The sequence below is a fragment of the Cherax quadricarinatus genome, chromosome 61 (assembly GCF_038502225.1).
Source record: "Cherax quadricarinatus isolate ZL_2023a chromosome 61, ASM3850222v1, whole genome shotgun sequence".
Classification (NCBI taxonomy): domain Eukaryota; kingdom Metazoa; phylum Arthropoda; class Malacostraca; order Decapoda; family Parastacidae; genus Cherax; species Cherax quadricarinatus.
Genome location: NC_091352.1, coordinates 6,372,999 through 6,396,402, shown reverse-complemented (window position 1 = coordinate 6,396,402; position 23,404 = coordinate 6,372,999). Strand labels below are relative to the sequence as shown.

The 23,404-nt window shown below is 44.2% G+C and overlaps 1 protein-coding gene across 1 annotated transcript in view; it reads left to right on the top strand.

Moving 5' to 3' along the window:
- The window catches only part of Mad (Mothers against dpp), a gene marked incomplete in the record, with an annotated part of 232,058 nt that overhangs the window by 57,820 nt on the left and 150,834 nt on the right, over positions 1-23,404 (top strand). The window contains 1 exon segment of the mRNA XM_070098182.1: positions 20,221-21,758. Within this exon segment, the coding sequence (XP_069954283.1) occupies positions 21,528-21,758 (231 nt within the window).

Here is a 23,404-nt window from a genome sequence, read left to right as displayed (position 1 = left end):
AAGTAATGTGAAAATGGGTCAGTGTGGTGGTAGGTGAGGGTAGGGGTTGGTTGTGAGAGGAGAGGGCTACCAGGTGGGTTGTGGTAGAATGGTGATGGAAGACTTGAAGGTTGGTGTGGTAGATTATGGGTGAGGTGGTGGTAGGATGGTTACTTGTGGTACGATGGGAGTTGAGAGGTGATTATAGGAGGATGGAACTTACCTGAAGATGGTTCTGAAGGTCTAGGGACGATGGATTGTGGTAATGATACTCTTGCTCTACCATCCACATGGAGGATATTGGGTTTACAATGAACTAGCAGCTTCGGCGGCACAGTCAATCGTAAATCATCCAGAATATTGTTTATTTTCTCCAGGAGATTCTCTTCTTGCACCAAGAGACACTTTCAGCCTATTGGATAGTGACTAATAGAATACAATATTGACCAAGTAGTTCGTCACATAATGTACTCCATGTAGTTCATCACATAATGTACTCCATGTAGTTCGTCACATAATGTACTCCAAGTAGTTCATCACATAATGTACTCCATGTAGTTCATCACATAATGTACTCCATGTAGTTCATCACATAATGTACTCCAAGTAGTTCATCACATAATGTACTCCATGTAGTTCATCACATAATGTACTCCATGTAGTTCATCACATAATGTACTCCATGTAGTTCATCACATAATGTACTCCATGTAGTTCATCACATAATGTAATCCATGTAGTTCATCACATAATGTACTCCATGTAGTTCATCACATAATGTACTCCATGTAGTTCATCACATAATGTACTCCATGTAGTTCATCACATAATGTACTCCATATAGTTCATCACATAATGTACTCCATGTAGTTCATCACATAATGTACTCCATGTAGTTTGTCACATAATGTACTCCATGTAGTTTGTCACATAATGTACTCCAAGTAGTTCATCACATAATGTACTCCATGTAGTTCATCACATAATGTACTCCATGTAGTTCATCACATAATGTACTCCATGTAGTTTGTCACATAATGTACTCCAAGTAGTTCATCACATAATGTACTCCATGTAGTTCATCACATAATGTACTCCAAGTAGTTCGCCACATAATGTACTCCAAGTAGTTTGTCACATAATGTACTCCATGTAGTTCATCACATAATGTACTCCATGTAGTTCGTCACATAATGTACTCCGTGTAGTTTGTCACATAATGTACTCCATGTAGTTCGTCACAATGTACTCCATGTAGTTCATCACATAATGTACTCCAAGTAAGTTCATCACATAATGTACTCCAAGTAGTTCATCACATAGTGTACTCCAAGTAAGTTCATCACATAATGTACTCCATGTAGTTCGTCACATAATGTAATCAAAGTAGTTCGTCACATAATGTACTCCAAGTAAGTTCATCACATAATGTACTCCATGTAGTTCATCACATAATGTACTCAAAGTAAGTTCATCACATAATGTACTCAAAGTAGTTCATCACATAATGTACTCAAAGTAGTTTATCACATAATGTACTCAAAGTAAGTTCATCACATAATGTACTCAAAGTAGTTTATCACATAATGTACTCAAAGTAGTTCATCACATAATGTACTCAAAGTAGTTCATCACATAATGTACTCAAAGTAGTTCATCACATAATGTACTCCATGTAGTTTATCACATAATGTACTCAAAGTAGTTTATCACATAATGTACTCAAAGTAGTTCATCACATAATGTACTCCATGTAGTTTATCACATAATGTACTCCAAGTAGTTCATCACATAATGTACTCCAAGTAGTTCGTCACATAATGTACTCAAAGTAGTTTATCACATAATGTACTCAAAGTAGTTCGTCACATAATGTACTCAAAGTAAGTTCATCACATAATGTACTCCATGTAGTTCATCACATAATGTACTCAGAGTAGTTCGTCACATAATGTACTCCATGTAGTTTATCACATAATGTACTCCAAGTAGTTCATCACATAATGTACTCCAAGTAGTTCATCACATAATGTACTCCAAGTAGTTCATCACATAATGTACTCAAAGTAGTTCGTCACATAATGTACTCCATGTAGTTTATCACGTAATGTACTCAAAGTAGTTTATCACATAATGTACTCAAAGTAGTTCATCACATAATGTACTCCATGTAGTTTATCACATAATGTACTCAAAGTAGTTCATCACATAATGTACTCCACGTAGTTCATGTTGTATAACTTGTGGGTTTAGCAGTTCTTCTGATAATCGGCGGAGCGAAAGTTACCCCTTTCAGCTCAACACCAACACTTTCATAAGTACGTAAGAGAAAAGGAGCTTTCCAGTAGTTCTGTTAGCTCTTGATAAGTAGTTCTTATGTATCTTTATCTGAGGTTGGGTCACCTTGCCGTGGTGGCGAGGTTTGAGGGGCCTGAGTGCCTCTTTGAGAACCCATGAACACACTTTGCGTAAATGGTGGATATTTTCTCTTTCGTCAGAATTTTCTACGGCTTGTATCTTATGACTTGGGACGAATTATGATAGCCTATGAATTAATGTACTTACCTTTAATTTTCATTAATTATAGCTAATGAGTTAATTATAATTAATGTACTTACCTTTAATTTTCTCTAAATCTAATGAGTTAATTATTTACAAAATTATCAAATTGATGATAATAGTATTTTTTTTTTAAAGATACCCCACAATTGGTATTATGGCAGTGTTTTAATGATAAAAGTAACTTCTTGTATTTGGAGTATTACAAATCGAAGTCTTTTGTGATTTATAAAATCAACTGTTAGGTAATTTACACATACATTACTGTATATGATAATTTGTGTAACTGTATTTGTATACCTGTATCTAAGTTTACAAACCAATTTGAAGTTAAGATAACTAATTACTTGACACTGAAGTTGCCAATTACTACTTAGCGTCATCATTTATAACTGGTCGAGTATTTCCCTACCATCTACTGTTACAACCATTTATTACCAGTGTGTTGGTGCACCTGGCCTCTCCCTCCCTCCAGTGTGTTGGTGCACCTGGCCTCTCCCTCCCTCCAGTGTGTTGGTGCACCTGGCCTCTCCCTCCCTCCAGTGTGTTGGTGCACCTGGCCTCTCCCTCCCTCCAGTGTGTTGGTGCACCTGGCCTCTCCCTCCCTCCAGTGTGTTGGTGCACCTGGCCTCTCCCTCCTTCCAGTGTGTTGGTGCACCTGGCCTCTCCCTCCCTCCAGTGTGTTGGTGCACCTGGCCTCTCCCTCCCTCCAGTGTGTTGGTGCACCTGGCCTCTCCCTCCCTCCAGTGTGTTGGTGCACCTGGCCTCTCCCTCCCTCCAGTGTGTTGGTGCACCTGGCCTCTCCCTCCCTCCAGTGTGTTGGTGCACCTGGCCTCTCCCTCCCTCCAGTGTGTTGGTGCACCTGGCCTCTCCCTCCCTCCAGTGTGTTGGTGCACCTGGCCTCTCCCTCCCTCCAGTGTGTTGGTGCACCTGGCCTCTCCCTCCCTCCAGTGTGTTGGTGCACCTGGCCTCTCCCTCCCTCCAGTGTGTTGGTGCACCTGGCCTCTCCCTCCCTCCAGTGTGTTGGTGCACCTGGCCTCTCCCTCCCTCCAGTGTGTTGGTGCACCTGGCCTCTCCCTCCCTCCAGTGTCTTGCTGCACCTGGCCTCTCCCTCCACCACCCATCCCTCCCTCCAGTGTCTTGCTGCACCTGACCTCTCCCTCCACCACCCATCCTTCCCTCCAGTGTCTTGCTGCACCTGGCCTCTCCCTCCACCACCCATCCTTTCCTCCAGTGTCTTGCTGCACCTGGCCTCTCCCTCCACCACCCATCCTTCCCTCCAGTGTCTTGCTGCACCTCGCCTCTCCCTCCACCACCCATCCTTCCCTCCAGTGTCTTGCTGCACCTGGCCTCTCCCTCCACCACCCATCCTTCCCTCCAGTGTCTTGCTGCACCTGACCTCTCCCTCCACCACCCATCCTTTCCTCCAGTGTCTTGCTGCACCTGGCCTCTCCCTCCACCACCCATCCTTCCCTCCAGTGTCTTGCTGCACCTGGCCTCTCCCTCCACCACCCATCCTTCCCTCCAGTGTCTTGCTGCACCTGGCCTCTCCCTCCACCACCCATCCTTCCCTCCAGTGTCTTGCTGCACCTCGCCTCTCCCTCCACCACCCATCCTTCCCTCCAGTGTCTTGCTGCACCTCGCCTCTCCCTCCACCACCCATCCTTCCCTCCAGTGTCTTGCTGCACCTGGCCTCTCCCTCCACCACCCATCCTTCCCTCCAGTGTCTTGCTGCACCTCGCCTCTCCCTCCACCACCCATCCTTCCCTCCAGTGTCTTGCTGCACCTGACCTCTCCCTCCACCACCCATCCTTCCCTCCAGTGTCTTGCTGCACCTGGCCTCTCCCTCCACCACCCATCCTTCCCTCCAGTGTCTTGCTGCACCTGGCCTCTCCCTCCACCACCCATCCTTCCCTCCAGTGTCTTGCTGCACCTCGCCTCTCCCTCCACCACCCATCCTTCCCTCCAGTGTCTTGCTGCACCTGGCCTCTCCCTCCACCACCCATCCTTCCCTCCAGTGTCTTGCTGCACCTGGCCTCTCCCTCCACCACCCATCCTTCCCTCCAGTGTCTTGCTGCACCTGGCCTCTCCCTCCACCACCCATCCTTCCCTCCAGTGTCTTGCTGCACCTCGCCTCTCCCTCCACCACCCATCCTTCCCTCCAGTGTCTTGCTGCACCTCGCCTCTCCCTCCACCACCCATCCTTCCCTCCAGTGTCTTGCTGCACCTCGCCTCTCCCTCCACCACTCATCCTTCCCTCCAGTGTCTTGCTGCACCTCGCCTCTCCCTCCACCACCCATCCTTCCCTCCAGTGTCTTGCTGCACCTGACCTCTCCCTCCACCACCCATCCATCCCTCCAGTGTCTTGCTGCACCTGGCCTCTCCCTCCGCCACCCATCCTTCCCTCCAGTGTCTTGCTGCACCTGGCCTCTCCCTCCACCACCCATCCTTCCCTCCAGTGTCTTGCTGCACCTGACCTCTCCCTCCACCACCCATCCTTCCCTCCAGTGTCTTGCTGCACCTCGCCTCTCCCTCCACCACCCATCCTTCCCTCCAGTGTCTTGCTGCACCTGGCCTCTCCCTCCACCCATCCTTCCCTCCAGTGTCTTGCTGCACCTCGCCTCTCCCTCCACCACCCATCCTTCCCTCCAGTGTCTTGCTGCACCTGGCCTCTCCCTCCACCCATCCTTCCCTCCAGTGTCTTGCTGCACCTCGCCTCTCCCTCCACCACCCATCCTTCCCTCCAGTGTCTTGCTGCACCTCGCCTCTCCCTCCACCACCCATCCTTCCCTCCAGTGTCTTGCTGCACCTGACCTCTCCATCCACCACCACCACCCACTATGCTGACACCTCCCTCCAGGCTACTCTTAGCGTGCACCTACCTGTTTGTCTCTTACCTAGATTACCACTCCTCACACCACCAGTGATAAATGTATCAACGTTTCTTGGTTATGCCCAGCCACCTTGTTGCCAGACGTACAGTAGTCTTATTTTGTATGTTAATTTTTGCCTGCTTTCGCCCCTTCAATCCCCTCTTTTTCTCTCTTTTTGCCAGTAAGATAATGACATTATTAAATTAACGGGTACAGTTAAGAATTAGTGGTTAGAATCTTAGTAAGAAAATTAACGCGTTAAAATGATGGTAGGTAAATTCATCGGTCCCTCGATGTTAATTACACTGAAATGTAATTACTGTACATGTTTGACGCTGCTGGAATCGGGGGAGTTGAACACTAGTTCTTGGTCCCCCCCCTCCCCTTTGACTCGAGCAACTGATGCGATATAACTGCTGCATCTATTTTTTTAAGATCATGTGTTGAATCATCTTCCTCCTAACACGCATGTACATGTTTACCATTTGTCATGTGGAAGAAATATTTGTTGATATTTTATAATTTCCAGTGGTGTGTGTGTGTTTACTCTCCGAGATGTTTGTGGGGACGGAGGGGGAGAGTCGAGACTCAGCTCCTGGCTCCGCCTCTTAAACTGTATGTCCACGTATATAGTGTATGTACGTGTACCCTGTACCCAGAAATTTACGAACTGGAGAAGGGTACTAGGGACAATTGACTCACCACCCAGGGAGGTCTTGTACTGCCCTGTACTCCGCCCTCTCTAATCTACAATGTGGACTCCACTGGAACACCACCCACTTCTCTCTCTCTCTCTCTCTCTCTCTCTCTCTCTCTCTCTCTCTCTCTCTCTCTCTCTCTCTCTCTCTCTCTCTCTCTCTCTCTCTCTCTCTCTCTCTCTCTCACACACACACACACACACACACACACACACACACACACACACACACACACACACACACACACACACACACACACACACCAAAAAATAGAGAAACAAAGGGGATATATTGGGTTTATCTAAATATCCTTGTTAGTGCGTGCGCCTTGAGCTGAACGAGAACTTTGGTTTTAAAAATGAAGGAAGGAGCCTAGTACTCTAGTGGAGCTACGGTAAGAATGTGGCCTTAACACACTGACGTTACTCTCAGAGGAAGCAAGGCTTACCCCAAGTCTGCTAAACAAATCTTCATTCATATACTGCCTGTTCTAAAATAGAATAAATGGCTCTATACGAGAGTTTTAAGCAGCTTTGTAAAGAGCTTTAAACTGCGTGTCTGCCAGACTGACCTTCAGCAGTATGTGGCTGACGTGGATGTATTGTCGCTAGAGGAAACACTTCAAGAGGATGCCGTGATGTTGGTCCAGTGCTCTTGATCCCTTATTGGAATGAAACCTGATTGAGGCGCCTCCCATTGCCCAGGTGCTGTGACCCCTGACTCACCTCCTCCCCATTGCCCAGGTGCTGTGACTCCTGACTCACCTCCTCCCCATTGCCCAGGAGCTGTGACTCCTGACTCACCTCCTCCCCATTGCCCAGGAGCTGTGACTCCTGACTCACCTCCTCCCCATTGCCCAGGTGCTGTGACTCCTGACTCACCTCCTCCCCATGACTATAATAATACGAAACAAACACTTCAAGGTATAGCAGACATTACACACTGCCGTTTCTCAATATTGAAGGGCACTTGGTCCATGGAACTGGAGCTGTAATCTCTAGATTGAACCTGATTACTTCCCAGTCCTCAGGTGCTGTGTGACCCATAGGGGTTTAGCGCTTTCCTGTGATTATAACAGCAGGATAACATTTAAAACAATGGTCAAATATTCCTGGAGAAATAGTGGTAAGTGTCGTAGAAATAGTGGTGTCGTAGAAATAGCGGAAAGTGTCGTAGAAATAGTGGGAAGCGTCGTAGAAATAGTGGTGTCACAGAAATAGTGGGAAGGGTCGTAGAAATAGTGGTAAGTGTCGTAGAAATAGTGGTGTCGTAGAAATAGTGGTAAGTGTCGTAGAAATAGGGGTAAGTGTCGTATAAATAGTGGGAAGTGTCGTAGAAATAGTGGGAAGTGTCGCAGAAATAGTGGTGAGTGTCGCAGAAATAGTGGTGAGCGTCCCAGAAATAGTGGTGAGTGTCGTAGAAATAGTGGTGTCACAGAAATAGTGGGAAGTGTCGTAGAAATAGTGGTGTCACAGAAATAGTGGGAAGCGTCGTAGAAATAGTCGTGAGTGTCGCAGAAATAGTGGGAAGTGTCGTAGAAATAGTCGTGAGTGTCGCAGAAATAGTGGGAAGTGTCGTAGAAATAGTGGGAAGTGTCGTAGAAATAGCGGGAAGTGTCGTGGAAATAGTAGGAAGTGTCGTAGAAATAGTGGTGAGTGTCGTAGAAATTGTGGGAAGTGTCGTAGAAATAGTGGGAAGTGTCGTGGAAATAGTGGGAAGTGTCGTAGAAATAGTGGGAAGTGTCGTGGAAATAGTAGGAAGTGTCGTAGAAATAGCGGGAAGTGTCGTAGAAATAGTGGGAAGTGTCGTAGAAATAGTGGGAAGTGTCGTAGAAATAGCGGGAAGTGTCGTGGAAATAGCGGGAAGCTCACTTGGCAAGAGTCGCCACTATCACATTACGACTTCACTCTAGACAATGTTCACTGAATGTTATCAACGTTGACTTTTTGGCACGCAGAGGACTCACCAGTTTAAATGGTTGCTCTTTGAGGAGCTCCACATTCATGGTGGGAGGCTACACATTCATGGTGGGAGGCTACACACATGGTGGGACGCTATACATTCATGGCGGTAGGCTACACATTCATGGTGGGAGGCTACACATTCATGGTGGGAGGCTACACATTCATGGTGGGAGGCTACACATTCATGGTGGGAAGCTATACATATATGATGGGAGGCTACACTCATGGCGGGAGGCTATACATTCATGGTGGGAGGCTATACATTCATGGTGGGAGGCTACACATTCATGGTGGGAGGCTACACATTCATGGTGGGAAGCTATACATATATGGTGGGAGGCTACACACTCGTGATGGGAAGCTACAGATTTATGGTGAGAGGCTACACATTTATGGTGGGAAGCTATACATATATGGTGGGAGGCTACACTCATGGCGGGAGGCTATACATTCATGGTGGGAGGCTACACATTCATGGTGGGAGGCTACACATTCATGGTGGGAAGCTATACATATGTGGTGGGAGGCTACACACTCGTGATGGGAAGCTACAGATTTATGGTGAGAGGCTACACATTGCTGGTGGGAGGCTACACTCATGGCGGGAGGCTATACATTCATGGTGGGAGGCTACACATTCATGGTGGGAGGCTACACATTCATGGTGGGAAGCTATACATATGTGGTGGGAGGCTACACACTCGTGATGGGAAGCTACAGATTTATGGTGAGAGGCTACACATTTATGGTGGGAGGCTACACTCATGGCGGGAGGCTATACATTCATGGTGGGAGGCTACACATTCATGGTGGGAGGCTACACATTCATGGTGGGAAGCTATACATATGTGGTGGGAGTCTACACACTCGTGATGGGAAGCTACAGATTTATGGTGAGAGGCTACACATTCATGGTGAGATGCAGCACATTCATGGTGGGAGACTACACATTCATGGTGGGAGGCAACACACTTATGGTGGAAGACTACACACACATGGTGCTAGACTACACATTCATGGTGGGAGGGTACACACTTATGGTGGGAAGCTACACATTTATGGTGGGAGGCTACACATTCACGATGGGAGGCTACACATGTCGGGAGGCAACACATTCATGGTGGGAGACTATGCATTCATGGTGGGAGGCTATGCATTTATAGTTCGAGGCTATACACTCATGGTGCTAGGCTACAAATTCATGGTGGGAGGCTACACACTCATTGTGGGAGGCTACACACTCATTGTGGGAAGCTACACATGGTGGGAGACTACACATTCATGATGGGATACTACACATGGCGAGACACATTCATGGTGGCAGACTACATTGCTTGACACTCAGTGCTTGGATATTAGAGGCTCCCCACTCATGGTGGGAGTCCCACTCTCATAGTGAGGGTAGCTGTAAAGTAAAAGGACACAAGTGCAACTAATGTGACATTTTATTGTGGCAACGTTTCGCTCTCCAGGAGCTTTATCAAGCCATTACAAACAATACATGGACACAGAGGGTATATATAGGCTCAGAGTGAGGTGCAATACTAGTGAGGTACCATTTCGATGTTCACTAGTGGTGGTAGTAGTAGTAGTAGTAGTGACAAAAGTAATACAATGTGGTAGAGCAATTAATTCGTACATGAGAAAAAGGATATAAAAGCTATTACTTGGGTAACATAAAAATAGGTTGGACAAATATAGGCTGGAAAGAGGCAGCTTGTTTCAGTGTTCACTCCTTGTATGTGCTTGTGTAGTATAACAGGAGAGACTATGTGATGGCAGGGTTTACTGTTTTCAGGAGGATTCTTGCTAAGACTTCGGAGATGGTGAAACTGCCGTTGTTTTGTTTAATTGTATTCGAAACAGCGATCAGTGGTGATTCGAGGCACTTGCGTCTACGGAAATTAGTTTCTTTGATCACTAATTGGGCGTCTCTGAATTTCATGAGATGATTGGTGGAATTTCGGTGTTGTACACAGGCGTTGTTCAAGTTATCGTTCCTACATGCGTAAATGTGTTCATTGAGGCGGGTGTCGAGGTTTCTTGCTGTTTCACCTACGTAAATCTTGTCACAGCCTCCACAGCCTCCACGTCACTTGGTTACGTTACGTGGACGACGTCCTCGTAATAACTCCCAAACGTTTTGATGTAGGGGATCTTCAGGCAAGGCTCAACGCAGTTGAACCGGCGATCCAGTTTACACTAGAAGAAGTGTCCAATGACAAGCTACCTTTCCTCGACGTCCTCATTCACAAAGTAGACAACAACCTAAGATTTCAAGTTTATCGGAAACCCACCAATAAAAATGATCTCACACACTTCTATTCCAGTCAATATACCAAGACCAAAAGAGGCATCATCATCGGGTTTTTCCTAAGAGCATACCGAATTTGTAGTCCTGAGTTTCTTGACGAGGAATGTACATACATTCACCAAACATTCACTGAGTAACATTTTCCTTCTTTTTTCATCGAAGACTGCAAGAAAAGAGCTCTTCAGATCATTAATTCTCCACGCACCAACACCACTCCCAACAAAGTTATAATTCTTCCCAACAGCCAGGTTGCACTGAACGTCTCAAAAGTACTTTCACAAGCTAACACCAGAGTCGCCATCGCTTCTAGCACTTCAATAAAGGATCTAACCAGGACAAAATCCAAGCATCACGAACCAGTCAATGCAGGAGTTTACACTATACCCTGTGGAGGCTGTGACAAGATTTACGTAGGTGAAACAGCAAGAAACCTCGACACCCGCCTCAATGAACACATTTACGCATGTAGGAACGATAACTTGAACAACGCCTGTGTACAACACCGAAATTCCACCAATCATCTCATGAAATTCAGAGACGCCCAATTAGTGATCAAAGAAACTAATTTCCGTAGCCGCAAGTGCCTCGAATCACCACTGATCGCTGTTTCGAATACAATTAAACAAAACAACGGCAGTTTCACCATCTCCGAAGTCTTAGCAAGAATCCTCCTGAAAACAGTAAACCCTGCCATCACATAGTCTCTCCTGTTATACTACACAAGCACATACAAGGAGTGAACACTGAAACAAGCTGCCTCTTCCCAGCCTATATTTGTCCAACCTATTTTTATGTTACCCAAGTAATAGCTTTTATATCCTTTTTCTCATGTACGAATTAATTGCTCTACCATATTGTATTACTTTTGTCACTACTACTACTTCTACTACCACCACTAGTGAACATCGAAATGGTACCTCACTAGTATTGCACCTCACTCTGAGCCTTTATATACCCTCTGTGTCCATGTATGGCTTGTAATGGCTTGATAAAGCTCCTGGAGAGCGAAACGTTGCCACAATAAAATGTCACATTAGTTGCACTTGTTTCCTTTTACTTTACAAGGTAGATTTGTCAGGAAACAGGACAAGTGTTTCCTAACGCGGGTCCTAGTCATATGATGACTCGCAACTGGAGCTTTTGGTCATCTGACCGAGGCCTTTCACTGGCTCATCGGTCCACCCCTTTTAAGATTATCGTTATTGATTCATTTCGCGGAGATGGGACTTATATACTGAAGACAAATGAGATGAAGCAGTGATAGGAGTCACCAGGGGACAAAACCACTAGTGGAAGTAGATTGAAGAAACCCCTGAAGTTTCTTGTGGATTCTGTCAGTTTTAAGAACATAAAGTGCACTGGTTTAGAAAGACACGTAAGCAAACACTATAACATATTTATTAGAAAACGTTTCGGTCCTGGGACCTTGATCACTTCTAACATACAGAGGTAGAAAGACATTATATATATAGGCGGAGAGTGAGATGTGACGCACGTGACCTGAGGAATGTCATAAGAACATAAGAATGGAGGAACACTGTAGAAGGCCTACTGGCCCATGCGAGGCAGGTCCTTATCAAAACAACCTCTGTCTATGATGAGGACCAGTAGACGATGAAATCATGTGACTCCTGTGTTGTTGGGTTGGTGCTGCTTAAGTATCATGTAGAAAGAAAGGTATAAAATACCGACAATATGAAAGTTAAGACACATGTGCAACATCTGGATATCTTTATTGTAGTAGACGTTTCGCCATCCAGTGGCTTTATCAATACAGATTCTAGGACATAATAGGAAGACAGTAGAACTATATACAAAAGATGAGGTAATCAGTCCCTCGGCCTTGGAGTTAGTGTTCACAGCATCGTGGTGGAGGAGAGTCTGGAGCTCCAGACTCTCCTCCACCACGATGCTGTGAACACTAACTCCAAGGCCGAGGGACTGATTACCTCATCTTTTGTATATAGTTCTACTGTCTTCCTATTATGTCCTAGAATCTGTATTGATAAAGCCACTGGATGGCGAAACGTCTACTACAATAAAGATATCCAGATGTTGCACATGTGTCTTAACTTTCATATCATGTAGAAGTGATCAAGGTCCCAGGACCGAAACGTTTTCTAATAAATATGTTATAGTGTTTGCTTACGTGTCTTTCTAAACCAACTTGTCGGTATTTATTACCAAGGTTTATACCATAAAGTGCACTGCACTAGTCTCACTAGTCCATGCTAGGCAAGTCCAACTCAGTTATTTTCCTTTTTTGAATTGGCAGTTGGTTTTGTGTGTGTGCGCTTTCCATTTGATACTAGGGTTGTAGTCTGTCATGTAATAATGTTGGTAGAATTACCGACAATATGTAAAGTAAAAGGACACAAGTGCAACTAATGTGACATTTTATTGTGGCAACGTTTCGCTCTCCAGGAACTTTGTCAAGCCGATACAAGCAGTATATGGGTGATGCACTGATGACACCATCATTACATCTCTACTGCTTCTGCTAACTCTTCTGTATTCGACTGAAGAAACCTACTGTGTAGGCGAAACATTTCGGAATAAAGATACCTAACTGTTGCACATGTCTTACTTATCGACCTCATTGTCTACCTGTCCTCATCGTAATATGGCATTTTTCAGGTCACTTTGTGATGTCACTCACAATCCACTCTCCGCCTGTATATACTGTCATTTTAATATTTTTGTTAGTGATCAAGGTCCCCGGCACCGAAACATTTTGTAATATATCCTAGTGTTTGCTCACGTGTCTTTTTAAACCAATTTCTTTCAACGCACCGGCCATATCCCACCGAGGCAGGGTGGCCCAAAAAGAAAAACAATAGTTTCTCTTTTTAAATTTGGTAATTTGTACAGGAGATGGGGTTACTAGCCCTTTGCTCCCGGCATTTTAGTCGCCGCTTACGAAACGCATGGCTTACGGAGGAAGAATTCTGTTCCACTTCCCCATAATAATAATAATATCTTTATTTACTACATGTACATATAGTAAATAAAAATATTATTTACTACATGTATTGGTATACAGGCCTGGCTGATGTCAGTGACATACTACTATATAGAAAGTCGCTTGTAATGCTGAGCATTTCAGGCAAATTAGGTCAGTTTTGTCCCAGGATGCGACCCATACCAGTCCACTAACACCCAGGTACCCATTTTACTGATGGGTGAACAGGGACAGCAGGTGACTTATGGAAATACGTCCCTACCTGGAGGTTACCTGGAGGTTATTCCGGGGATCAACGCCCCCGCGGCCCGGTCCATGGATCAGGGCCTGATCAACTAGGCTGTTACTGCTGGCCGCACGCAGTCCAACGTACGAGCCACAGCCCGGCTGATCCGGCACTGACTTTAGGTATCTGTCCAGCTCTCTCTTGAAGGCAGCCAGGGGTTTATTGGCAATTCCCCTAATGCTTGACGGGAGGCTGTTGAACAGTTTTGGGCCCCGGACACTTATGGTGTTTTCCCTTAGTGTACCAATGGCGCCCCTACTTTTTATTGGGGGCATTTTGCATCGCCTGCCCAGTCTTTTACTTTCGTAGGGAGTGATTTCTGTGTGCAGATTTCGGACCATTCCTTCCAAGTTTTTCCAAGTGTAGATTATGATATATCTCTCCCTCCTGCGTTCCAACGAGTACAAGTCAAGTGCTTCCAAGCGTTCCCAGTAGTTAAGGTGCTTGACAGAACTTATATGTGCAGTAAAGGATCTCTGTACACTCTCTAGATCTGCGATTTCACCTGCTTTGAATGGAGATGTTAATGTACAGCAGTATTCCAGCCTAGAGAGAACAAGTGATTTGAAAAGGATCATCATGGGCTTGGCATCTCTCGTTTTGAAAGTTCTCATTATCCATCCTATCATTTTCTTTGCACGTGCGATCGTGGCACTGTTGTGATCCTTGAAAGTGAGATCCTCAGACATTACTACTCCCAGGTCCCTTACATTATTTTTCCGCTCTATTGTATGGCCGGAGTCAGTAGTATACTCTGTTCTAGTTATTATCTCCTCCAGTTTTCCATAACGGAGTAGTTGGAATTTGTCCTCATTGAACATCATATTGTTTACCGTTGCCCACTGGAAAACTTTGTTTATATCTTCTTGGAGGTTAACCGCGTCCTCAGCAGATGACAGCCTCATGCAGATCCTAGTATCATCCGCAAAGGATGATACGGTGCTGTGGTGTATATCTCTGTTTATGTCTGATATGAGGATAAGGAATAAGATGGAAATAAATGGTATAAAATACCGACATAATGGAAATATAAACACAAATGCAGTATAATGTGATCCTTTATTGGCAACGTTTCACCCACACAGTGGGCTTTTTCAAGTCACACACGGATCTACCTGGGGTTGGAAGGTACGAGAGTATTTATAGTCATGTTCAGAATGTTGAGGTCGGGTGGAGAATGCTGCATCTGATGATCTACCGGGTGGGGTTATAGAGTCTTGGGTAGCTTGGCAGGGGTATTGGACAAGTTGTAGACCTTCTGCAGTGTTCTATGTTCTTATGTGGGATAGCGATGAAGAAGTTTCTTTGTAGATGAATGGTTCAGAGAACCGACATGTTGATAAATTAGACACATGTGCAACTCTTGGGTATCTTTATTGAGGAAACGTTTCGCCACACAGTGGCTTCATCAGTCCATACAAAGGAGAATCTTGAAGAACAGGAGGAGAATGAGGTAATCAGTCCCTCAACCTTGAGTCGATGTGGTCAGTCCATCAATCTTGAATAGAATACGGCATACGTGCTGAGAAGGAGCTTATAAACCGTTGGCAGGAGAGGTGCAGCAGTCATAGGTCGTGTAACATTTGTTCAATGTTGAAGTAGGTCGTGCCCAAGAATTAGGCAAGCGAAGAATTCCCAAGTATTAAGATCCCAAGAAGTTGCAGTGTCTGACAGGTTTGTAGATGAATGGTTCAGAGAACCGACATGTTGATAAATTAGACACATGTGCAACTCTTGGGTATCTTTATTGAGGAAACGTATCGCCACACAGTGGCTTCATCAGTCCATACAAAGGAGAATCTTGAAGAACAGGAGGAGAATGAGGTAATCAGTCCCTCAACCTTGAGTCGATGTGGTCAGTCCATCAATCTTGAATAGAATACGGCATACGTGCTGAGAAGGAGCTTATAAACCGTTGGCAGGAGAGGTGCAGCAGTCATAGGTCGTGTAACATTTGTTCAATAAAGATACCCAAGAGTTGCACATGTGTCTAATTTATCAAGAAGTTTCTTGGCGAGTGGTTCAGCTATGTTACAGAAGCCATTGTTCTGGTTGAAATTGTTGGTTATAGAGATAAGCGATGATTCCAGGATTCTTCTGTATTGAGTGTTGTCTTCGTTGGCTATAAGTCTTGAGTTTCTGTAGTTAATTAAATGGTTGTGTGAATTGCGATGTTGTACACAGGCATTCCTTGTATCGTCAGTCCTGCTTGCATATTGGTGTTCTGAAATGCGTGTTTGGAGGTCTCTTGATGTTTCGCCCACATATAATTTGTTGCAGTCATTACAAGGGATTATGTATACCCCTGCAGAGGATGGAGGCTTGTCCTGTCTACTACTGGTGATGTCCTTGATGGTCGTGGTTGTGGAGGTAGATACTTGGAATGATGTTTTGGCAAAGATGTTGGAAACATGTTTGGCAATGGAGTTGTTGGGGAGGACTATGTATCTCTTCTCGGCAGTGTCTTCTCTGGGTGTGTTGAAGATGTCTAATGCCCGCCGTCTGCAGTCTCTGATGAAGTGACGAGGATAGTGGAGTTTAGAAAATACTTGTTCAATTATAGTGCATTCTTCCTCAAGGAACTCATTGCTGCAGATTCTGAGTGCACGTAGGAAGAAGCCCACCCGGTAGATCATCAGATGCAGCATTCTCCACCTGACCTCAACATTCTGAACATGACTATAAATACTCTCGTACCTTCCAACCCCAGGTAGATCCGTGTGTGACTTGAAAAAGCCCACTGTGTGGGTGAAACGTTGTCAATAAAGGATCACATTATACTGCATTTGTGTTTATACGTCCCTAATGTTTTCCAGCCGTACCGGAGGAGATTCGAACTCCGGACCTGTGTGTGTGAGCTGAGTGCGTTAGCGATCGAGCTACGGGCCACCCTTTATGGAGATTAAACCAATTTATCGGTATCAATTACCAAAGTATACACCATAGGACGTGAGTGTTTGGCTCTCTTTCTTCAACAGGAGTCATCACTTGTGACTAATTTCTTTCGGTTGAGAATCGGGGATGTACATTTGATACATAGGCACCTGTTTGCAGGTGCTCATCATATCTGCAGGTTGTGTTGGGCGACTGTGGAGCAAGTTTGACCTTTGCCCACGGTTATGGTCTCTTCACTTTTGTGTAGGTGGGTGAGTTAGACCTGCCAAACATGGGCCAGTAGGCCTACCGCAGTGTTCCTCCATTTCCGTGATCTTATCAACAGACACTTCCTTCTAAAATTAATGATTCCTTTAAAGTACCTGTTCAGTCGAACTGTGATGCCTATATTAGACTTAAGTCGCAAAAACCAACAGTATGACTTAACTAGGCCATCAACCAGGAGTCCTGGTCAGAAAGTGGACAACGGAGGCGTTGATCCCTGGAAACATAAGAACATAAGAACGAAGGAACACTGCAGCAGGCCTACTGGCCAATGCACCCAACCTAGTCAGGTCAGGTCACCTTGACTTAAGGGAGGAACACGGCAACCGTCCTGGTAGCGCAAGCTAATCAGGTCCAACTCACACCCACCCACACCCACTCATGTATTTATCCAACCTATTTTTAAAGATACACAACGTTCTGGCCTCTATAACTGTACTTGGGAGTTTGTTCCACTCATCCACAACTCTGTTACCAAACCAGTACTTTCCTATATCCTTCCTTAATCTGAATTTTTCTAACTTAAAACCATTGCTGCGAGTCCTGTCTAGGCTAGATATTTTCAGCACACTGTTTACATCCCCTTTATTTATTCCTGTCTTCCATTTATACACCTCAATCATATCCCCCCTAATTCTACGTCTTTCTAGAGAGTGAAGATTCAGGGCCCTTAGTCTATCCTCATAGGGAAGGTTTCTGATACATGGGATCAACTTTGTCATCCTCCTTTGTACATTTTCCAGAGCATTTATATCCATTCTGTAATACGGTGACCAAAACTGTGCAGCATAATCTAAATGAGGCCTAACCAAGGATGTATAGAATTGAAGAACAACCTGAGGACTCCTATTATTTATGCTTCTTGATATAAAGCCAAGGATTCTATTAGCTTTATTGCGAACACTTATGCACTGTTGTCTTGGTTTCAGATTACTGCTAACCAGAACTCCTAAATTTTTTTCGCAATCCGTAATATTAAGATCTACATTATTTAGTTTATATGTGGCATGGTTATTGTCCTGTCCAACATTTGGAACTTTGCATTTGTCTATATTAAACTGCATCTGCCACCTCTCCGACCACTGCATCAGTCTACTCAAATCTTCCTGGAGTGCTCTAATGTCCTCGTCAGAATGAATTCGACGGCCTATTTTGGTGTCATCGGCAAACTTGCTGATGTCGCTCTCTATGCCCTCATCTATGTCGTTTATGTATATTGTGAACAGCAGGGGGCCCAACACTGACCCCTGTGGAACACCGCTCGTGACGCTTCCCCACTCTGATTTCTCCCCATTTATGCAAACTCTCTGCTGCCTATTTGTCAACCATGCCTCTATCCATGAAAAAATTTCTCCTCCTATTCCATGTGCCTTAATTTTCCTCAATAGTCTCTGATGTAGGACCCTGTCAAAAGCCTTACTGAAGTCCATGTACACAATATCATATTCATTCCCATGATCTACCTCCTCAAATACCTTAGTGAAAAAAGTTAACAAATTCGTAAGGCAGGAACGCCCCTTTGTAAAACCATGCTGAGATTCGTTGATTAATTTATGCTTTTCAAGGTGGCTACGAACTGCCTCGGCAATTATTGATTCCATAAATTTTCCCACTATGGAGGTTAGGCTTATTGGTCTATAGTTTGAAGCTAAGGACCTGTCACCTGCTTTGAAAATAGGTATCACATTTGCCATTTTCCACTTATCTGGCACCATGCCAGTTTGTAGTGATATGTTGAAAAGATTAGCCAAAGGTTTGCTAAGCTCCTCTTTACATTCCTTTAGAACCCTTGCATACAGTTCATCAGGGCCTGGGGATTTGTTAGGTTTTAATTTATCTATTTGCCTAAGGACCATGTCACTTGTGACCCTAATCGTGCACAGTTTATTATCGTCCTGTTCCACATAATTTATAATTTCTGGAATATCGCTGGTATCCTCCTGTGTAAAAGCTGAGAGGAAATATGTGTTAAAACTTCTACACATTTCCTTATCACTGTCAGTGAGCTGACCCGAGGAACTTTTGAGTGGGCCTATCTTGTCCCTGATCTTACTTCTGTATACCTGAAAGAATCATTTTGGGTTAGTCTTCGAATCTCTTGCAACTTTAACCTCATAATCTCTTTTTGCTTTTCTAATTCCTTTTTTTATTTCTCTCTTTAACTGAATATATCGATTTCTTAATTGCCCCTCTCCTCTTTTGATTTGCCTATATATGCCTCTCTTTTGACCAAATAGATATTTTAATCTATTGTTCATCCATTTAGGATCATTTTTGTTTGATCTGATTTCCCTATTTGGAACATAATTTGACTGAGCAGCTAGAACTATGCCCTGGAAAGCGTCATATCGGCATCCATCACCACCTACCTGACCCTTAGTCAGGTCATTCCAGTTCAGCCCACCTAAGTAATTTTTCAGTAGCGTATGTCATGGAGGGGGACGATTACATTGGATTAGGGAATGATTAGCAGGAACCAGAAAACTAGCACCGATGTGTTAGGTTGTGAATGGGGATCAGTCCCAGGTGCCGGGGGGTGAGTGAAACATTGCCAAGTCGTGCCCTAAGTCTAAACCAGTACTTTGAGATCTAAGAAATATATTAGACACATGTACAGTAGTTGGGTATCTTTATTGATAAAACGTTTCCGCCTACACAGGCTGAGGGGCTGACCACCTCAAAAACTTTTTCTCCAAGGATGATGGACTGATTACATCTTTATTTTATTAATACTGCTCCTTTATGTTTGAAGAAGCCTACTGTGTAGGCGAAACGTTTCATCAATAAAGATACCCATCTGTTGCACATGTCTTAATCTTCAACTTGCTGGCATTTTATACCCTTTCCAATACGTTAATAAGTCACACTTCCCTGACTTTAAGAATTCACAACTAACCCTCAAATTAAAGATAAAATCCCATTTACTTCTGTTTCCAGTTCATGGGTTATGAATATTGTACATGTATGACTGACAACCAAATATAACTAATATATATTTCGTATGACTGAGTAGATTTACTGCAGCGTTCTTAATATTTTTGTGTGATAATGTTAAATTGAGTGGACTGTGTGACCCTTTCTTTACATCAGGTCTGTGAAATTCTCTTTAAGTTCTTTGCGTATTGTTCTCGGGCTGCTTGTGGAGAAATGCAAGGGGTTTACTTAAGGGTTTAGGCTGCGAGTGGGTGAGTGTAGGTGGCGGGCATCTCAAGCGGTTTTATAACTTAGAAACGATCGTATCGACAGTGGCTGGTATGTCCTTGTTGCCCCGAGTTACCAGTCATAAAGTATGAGAGGGTATCACGTGATCAGAGAGTGAGAGTAGTCTCTGTGTATATGTATTTTTTTACCATCTCTGTCTTATCTGATGCTGAGTCTGGGTGGTAAGTGTGTTCTAATGTAGTTTTTGTTATTTTCTCCTTGCAGATGACTAGATAGCGAGATAAGAGGCCTCAAAGTCATACCCAGCTAAGTGGACGCTTGCTGACCCGATTTGGAGGGTGTGGTTATTGAGAGACTTAGGGTGGTGTTGGGGCCGGGTGGCGGCGGCAATCAGCTTCAGCACACAGGTGTAGTGGCGTCAGGTGTAGGTGGCGGGTGTCCGCCAGTGTTACGGCGCTGCCAGGTGTATACATAGGGGCAGGGGGTGTCCAGCCTCCGCCACCGCCAACACCACCACCAATATTCACGCTCCTTCCTCTCAGTTACGCTGCCCACAGTTTACAGGAGGCGCCGCGCTGCTGCCAAGAAGTTCCCTGCTCCTTTCAACAAGTGCTCCGCTCGCTACGCGCAACTCGAAGGTCCCGACAAGAAAATTAAATTGTGCCTGAGTGTTCTAGTGGCAAGTGGAGCCTTGAGGTCATTGTATCTTGTGAAGTGACGATATATTACAGCTCTCAGTTGTTGTGGACGCGTCGAGCTCACAACTCTGGAATCAGCAGTGAGTGGTCCTCTGCAGCATCTGTGTTTAGTGTTCAAAGACCATTGTGTTCTGTGCTTATGTGAGAGAACTGTGCTCGAGATGTACTCTAGACTACTGTTACATTAAAGAAAAATGTGTTAAAGGATAAAGTCAGTGTTGGCCCATTCCAAGTTTATAGTATAGTGGTACAGCCAGCTGGAAAATAGTACATTCATAGTGTGACAATTTGAGATTTGAGAGGAAGGACTTTTTTTTTTTTAGTTTCATAGACGTAACCTCCATGATCTAAAGTTAAAAAGTCTGGTAGAATAGCTCTTAAATCGTGTATAAGTTCATTATTAAAAACACGTCCAGTAGATCTGTAAAAGTCGAAGTGCAAACAAGTTAAAAAAATTAAAAGAATACCGTCCAATAAGTGCTTAACGTAAGACACTGTCAGGTCTTGACATGTTAACTTGAGATCTTAAACGGTCACAAATCACCACCACAAATTGCCACAAACATTTAGCACAATACCCAACCTGAAGTCCACCGCTGTTCTCAGTCTGGTGTCAGACTTCCAGCCGCTTGTTTTAAGTGTAATAATCTACACGATCTCCTTTTCCCCTCACTCGGAACAGACAAAAACATAGGAAGAGAGAACTGTAGTAGGCCTACTGGCCCATGGTAAGCAGGGTCTGCTTGCACCCACTCCTTCCCAGGCGTAACGTTTTCTCAGCTTCATTTTTGCGTCAGACGGCTGCAAAGGATACTCGCCGTCAACCTTGCTTCAGCTGCAAAGTTGCATTGAACTGCAACCATCACCAGCGACATGACTTCACTCAACTCCCTCTTCTCGTTCACATCGCCGGCAGTGAAAAAACTGCTGGGATGGAAGCAGGGGGACGAAGAGGAAAAGTGGGCGGAGAAGGCAGTTGACTCCTTAGTGAAGAAGCTTAAGAAGAAGAAGGGCGCCATTGAGGAGCTGGAGCGGGCGCTCTCCAGTCACGGCCAGCAGTCCAAGTGTGTCACCATCCCCAGAAGCCTGGATGGTCGTCTACAGGTAATGTTATGTTTTGTTTTTTATTTTTTTTTTAAAGTATGATACCTATGTTGAAAGTGGTATAAAATACCGACAGGGTGACGATTAAGACACATGTACAACAATTGGGTATCTTTATAAGTTGAAACTTTTCGCCTACACAGCAGGCTTCTTCAGTCAAATACAGAGGCAATAGGTTTAATAGTGAAATGAAGATGTAATCAGTCCATCAATCATGGAGAAAAAATATTTGTGGTGGTCTGATAGACTCTTACATCATCTTCATTTGACAAAGGACCTACTGTGTAGGCTTTTCAACAATAAAGATAACCAGCTGTTGCACACGTTTCTTAATCGTCAAATTAAGATACCCTTCAAGGATGCATTCCTCATGGCTAGTGTTGCTATATTACATCCACAGGAGTATGGTTGCTTTGTTAGGTTTAAACCCAGCCAGTGGCATCAGTCCAATACAGAGACGAACGGTGAAAGATGAGGAGAATGAGGTAATCAGTCCTCTAGCCTGGAGGTGATGTATTCAGTCCATCATCTGTAAGTTGAGGGACTAATTACCTCAGACTCCTTCACATCTTCCACCGTTTCTTCTCGTTATTGGACTGATGAAGCCATTGGCTGGCGAGACGTTTCCATGGTAAGGATGCCCAAGTGTTGCACAGACCTTTCATTCAGCATCAAGAGTGACATGCTTTTTAAGACTATGTAAATTTTAAAGTAGTGAGCTAATTCAACTGTTTAAATGTAATTATCCTTAGTTTAAGGACTTTGCATTTAACTGTTGGGTTAACACTTGTGTTGATATATCACTGTCATCTCTATGTTTTAAATGTTTATTTTTATTATAGATAAAATCTACACCCGTTTTTAGATGGAACTGAAAGAGGGAGAGAGGGGGGGATATTTGATAGTAATAAGTATAATTTTTAAATGGGTGGACCGGTAAGCCAGCGGAAGGCCTCGGTCAGATGACCAAAAGTTCCAACTGCGGGTCATTATATGACTAAGACCCGTGTGAGGAAACACTCGTCCTGTTTCCTGACAAATTTTACCTAACGTAACACCAACATTAAAATAATATAATTATGTATTCCTCTAACTTATTTACGTTTTTAGCCACCGTTTAATGTTCCCTGGTTCTCTGTACCATCTCAAAGGCCATTCTAGATCCGAGAATTTTATATGCAGTGATCATGTTTCTGGTGTTAGGTTTAGTGTCTTGGTAGTCCATCCACCTCAGTTCCTGCACTAGTCTCTCGTCGCTCAGCTTTTTGTCTTCTCTAGTTTGTTTATATGCTTGTTCAGGTGGGGCACTGCATACTCGACGATCCTAACATAAGAACTGAAGAGCATTGCAGTATGCTAGGCAGGTCTAACTGACACTCACACCCATAAGTTGTCAAGTCACCGTGTTTTTCCAGCCAGTGACTTGACTCCTGATACTTTTAATATATGCAAAGGTATGGTATATGGAACTTTACCCATAAGTTGTGTTCAGTACCTACAGTGAGTCTTGGAATTTCCTGAAAGCTTTTCTTGCATTAGCTACTTTTTCATGTCACCAGTTTTCTGGTTGTATACATGCATTTTAAATATTTTGTAAGATGTTCACTTTCAGTCTTTTACATTTTATATAGTGTCTCCTACTAGGA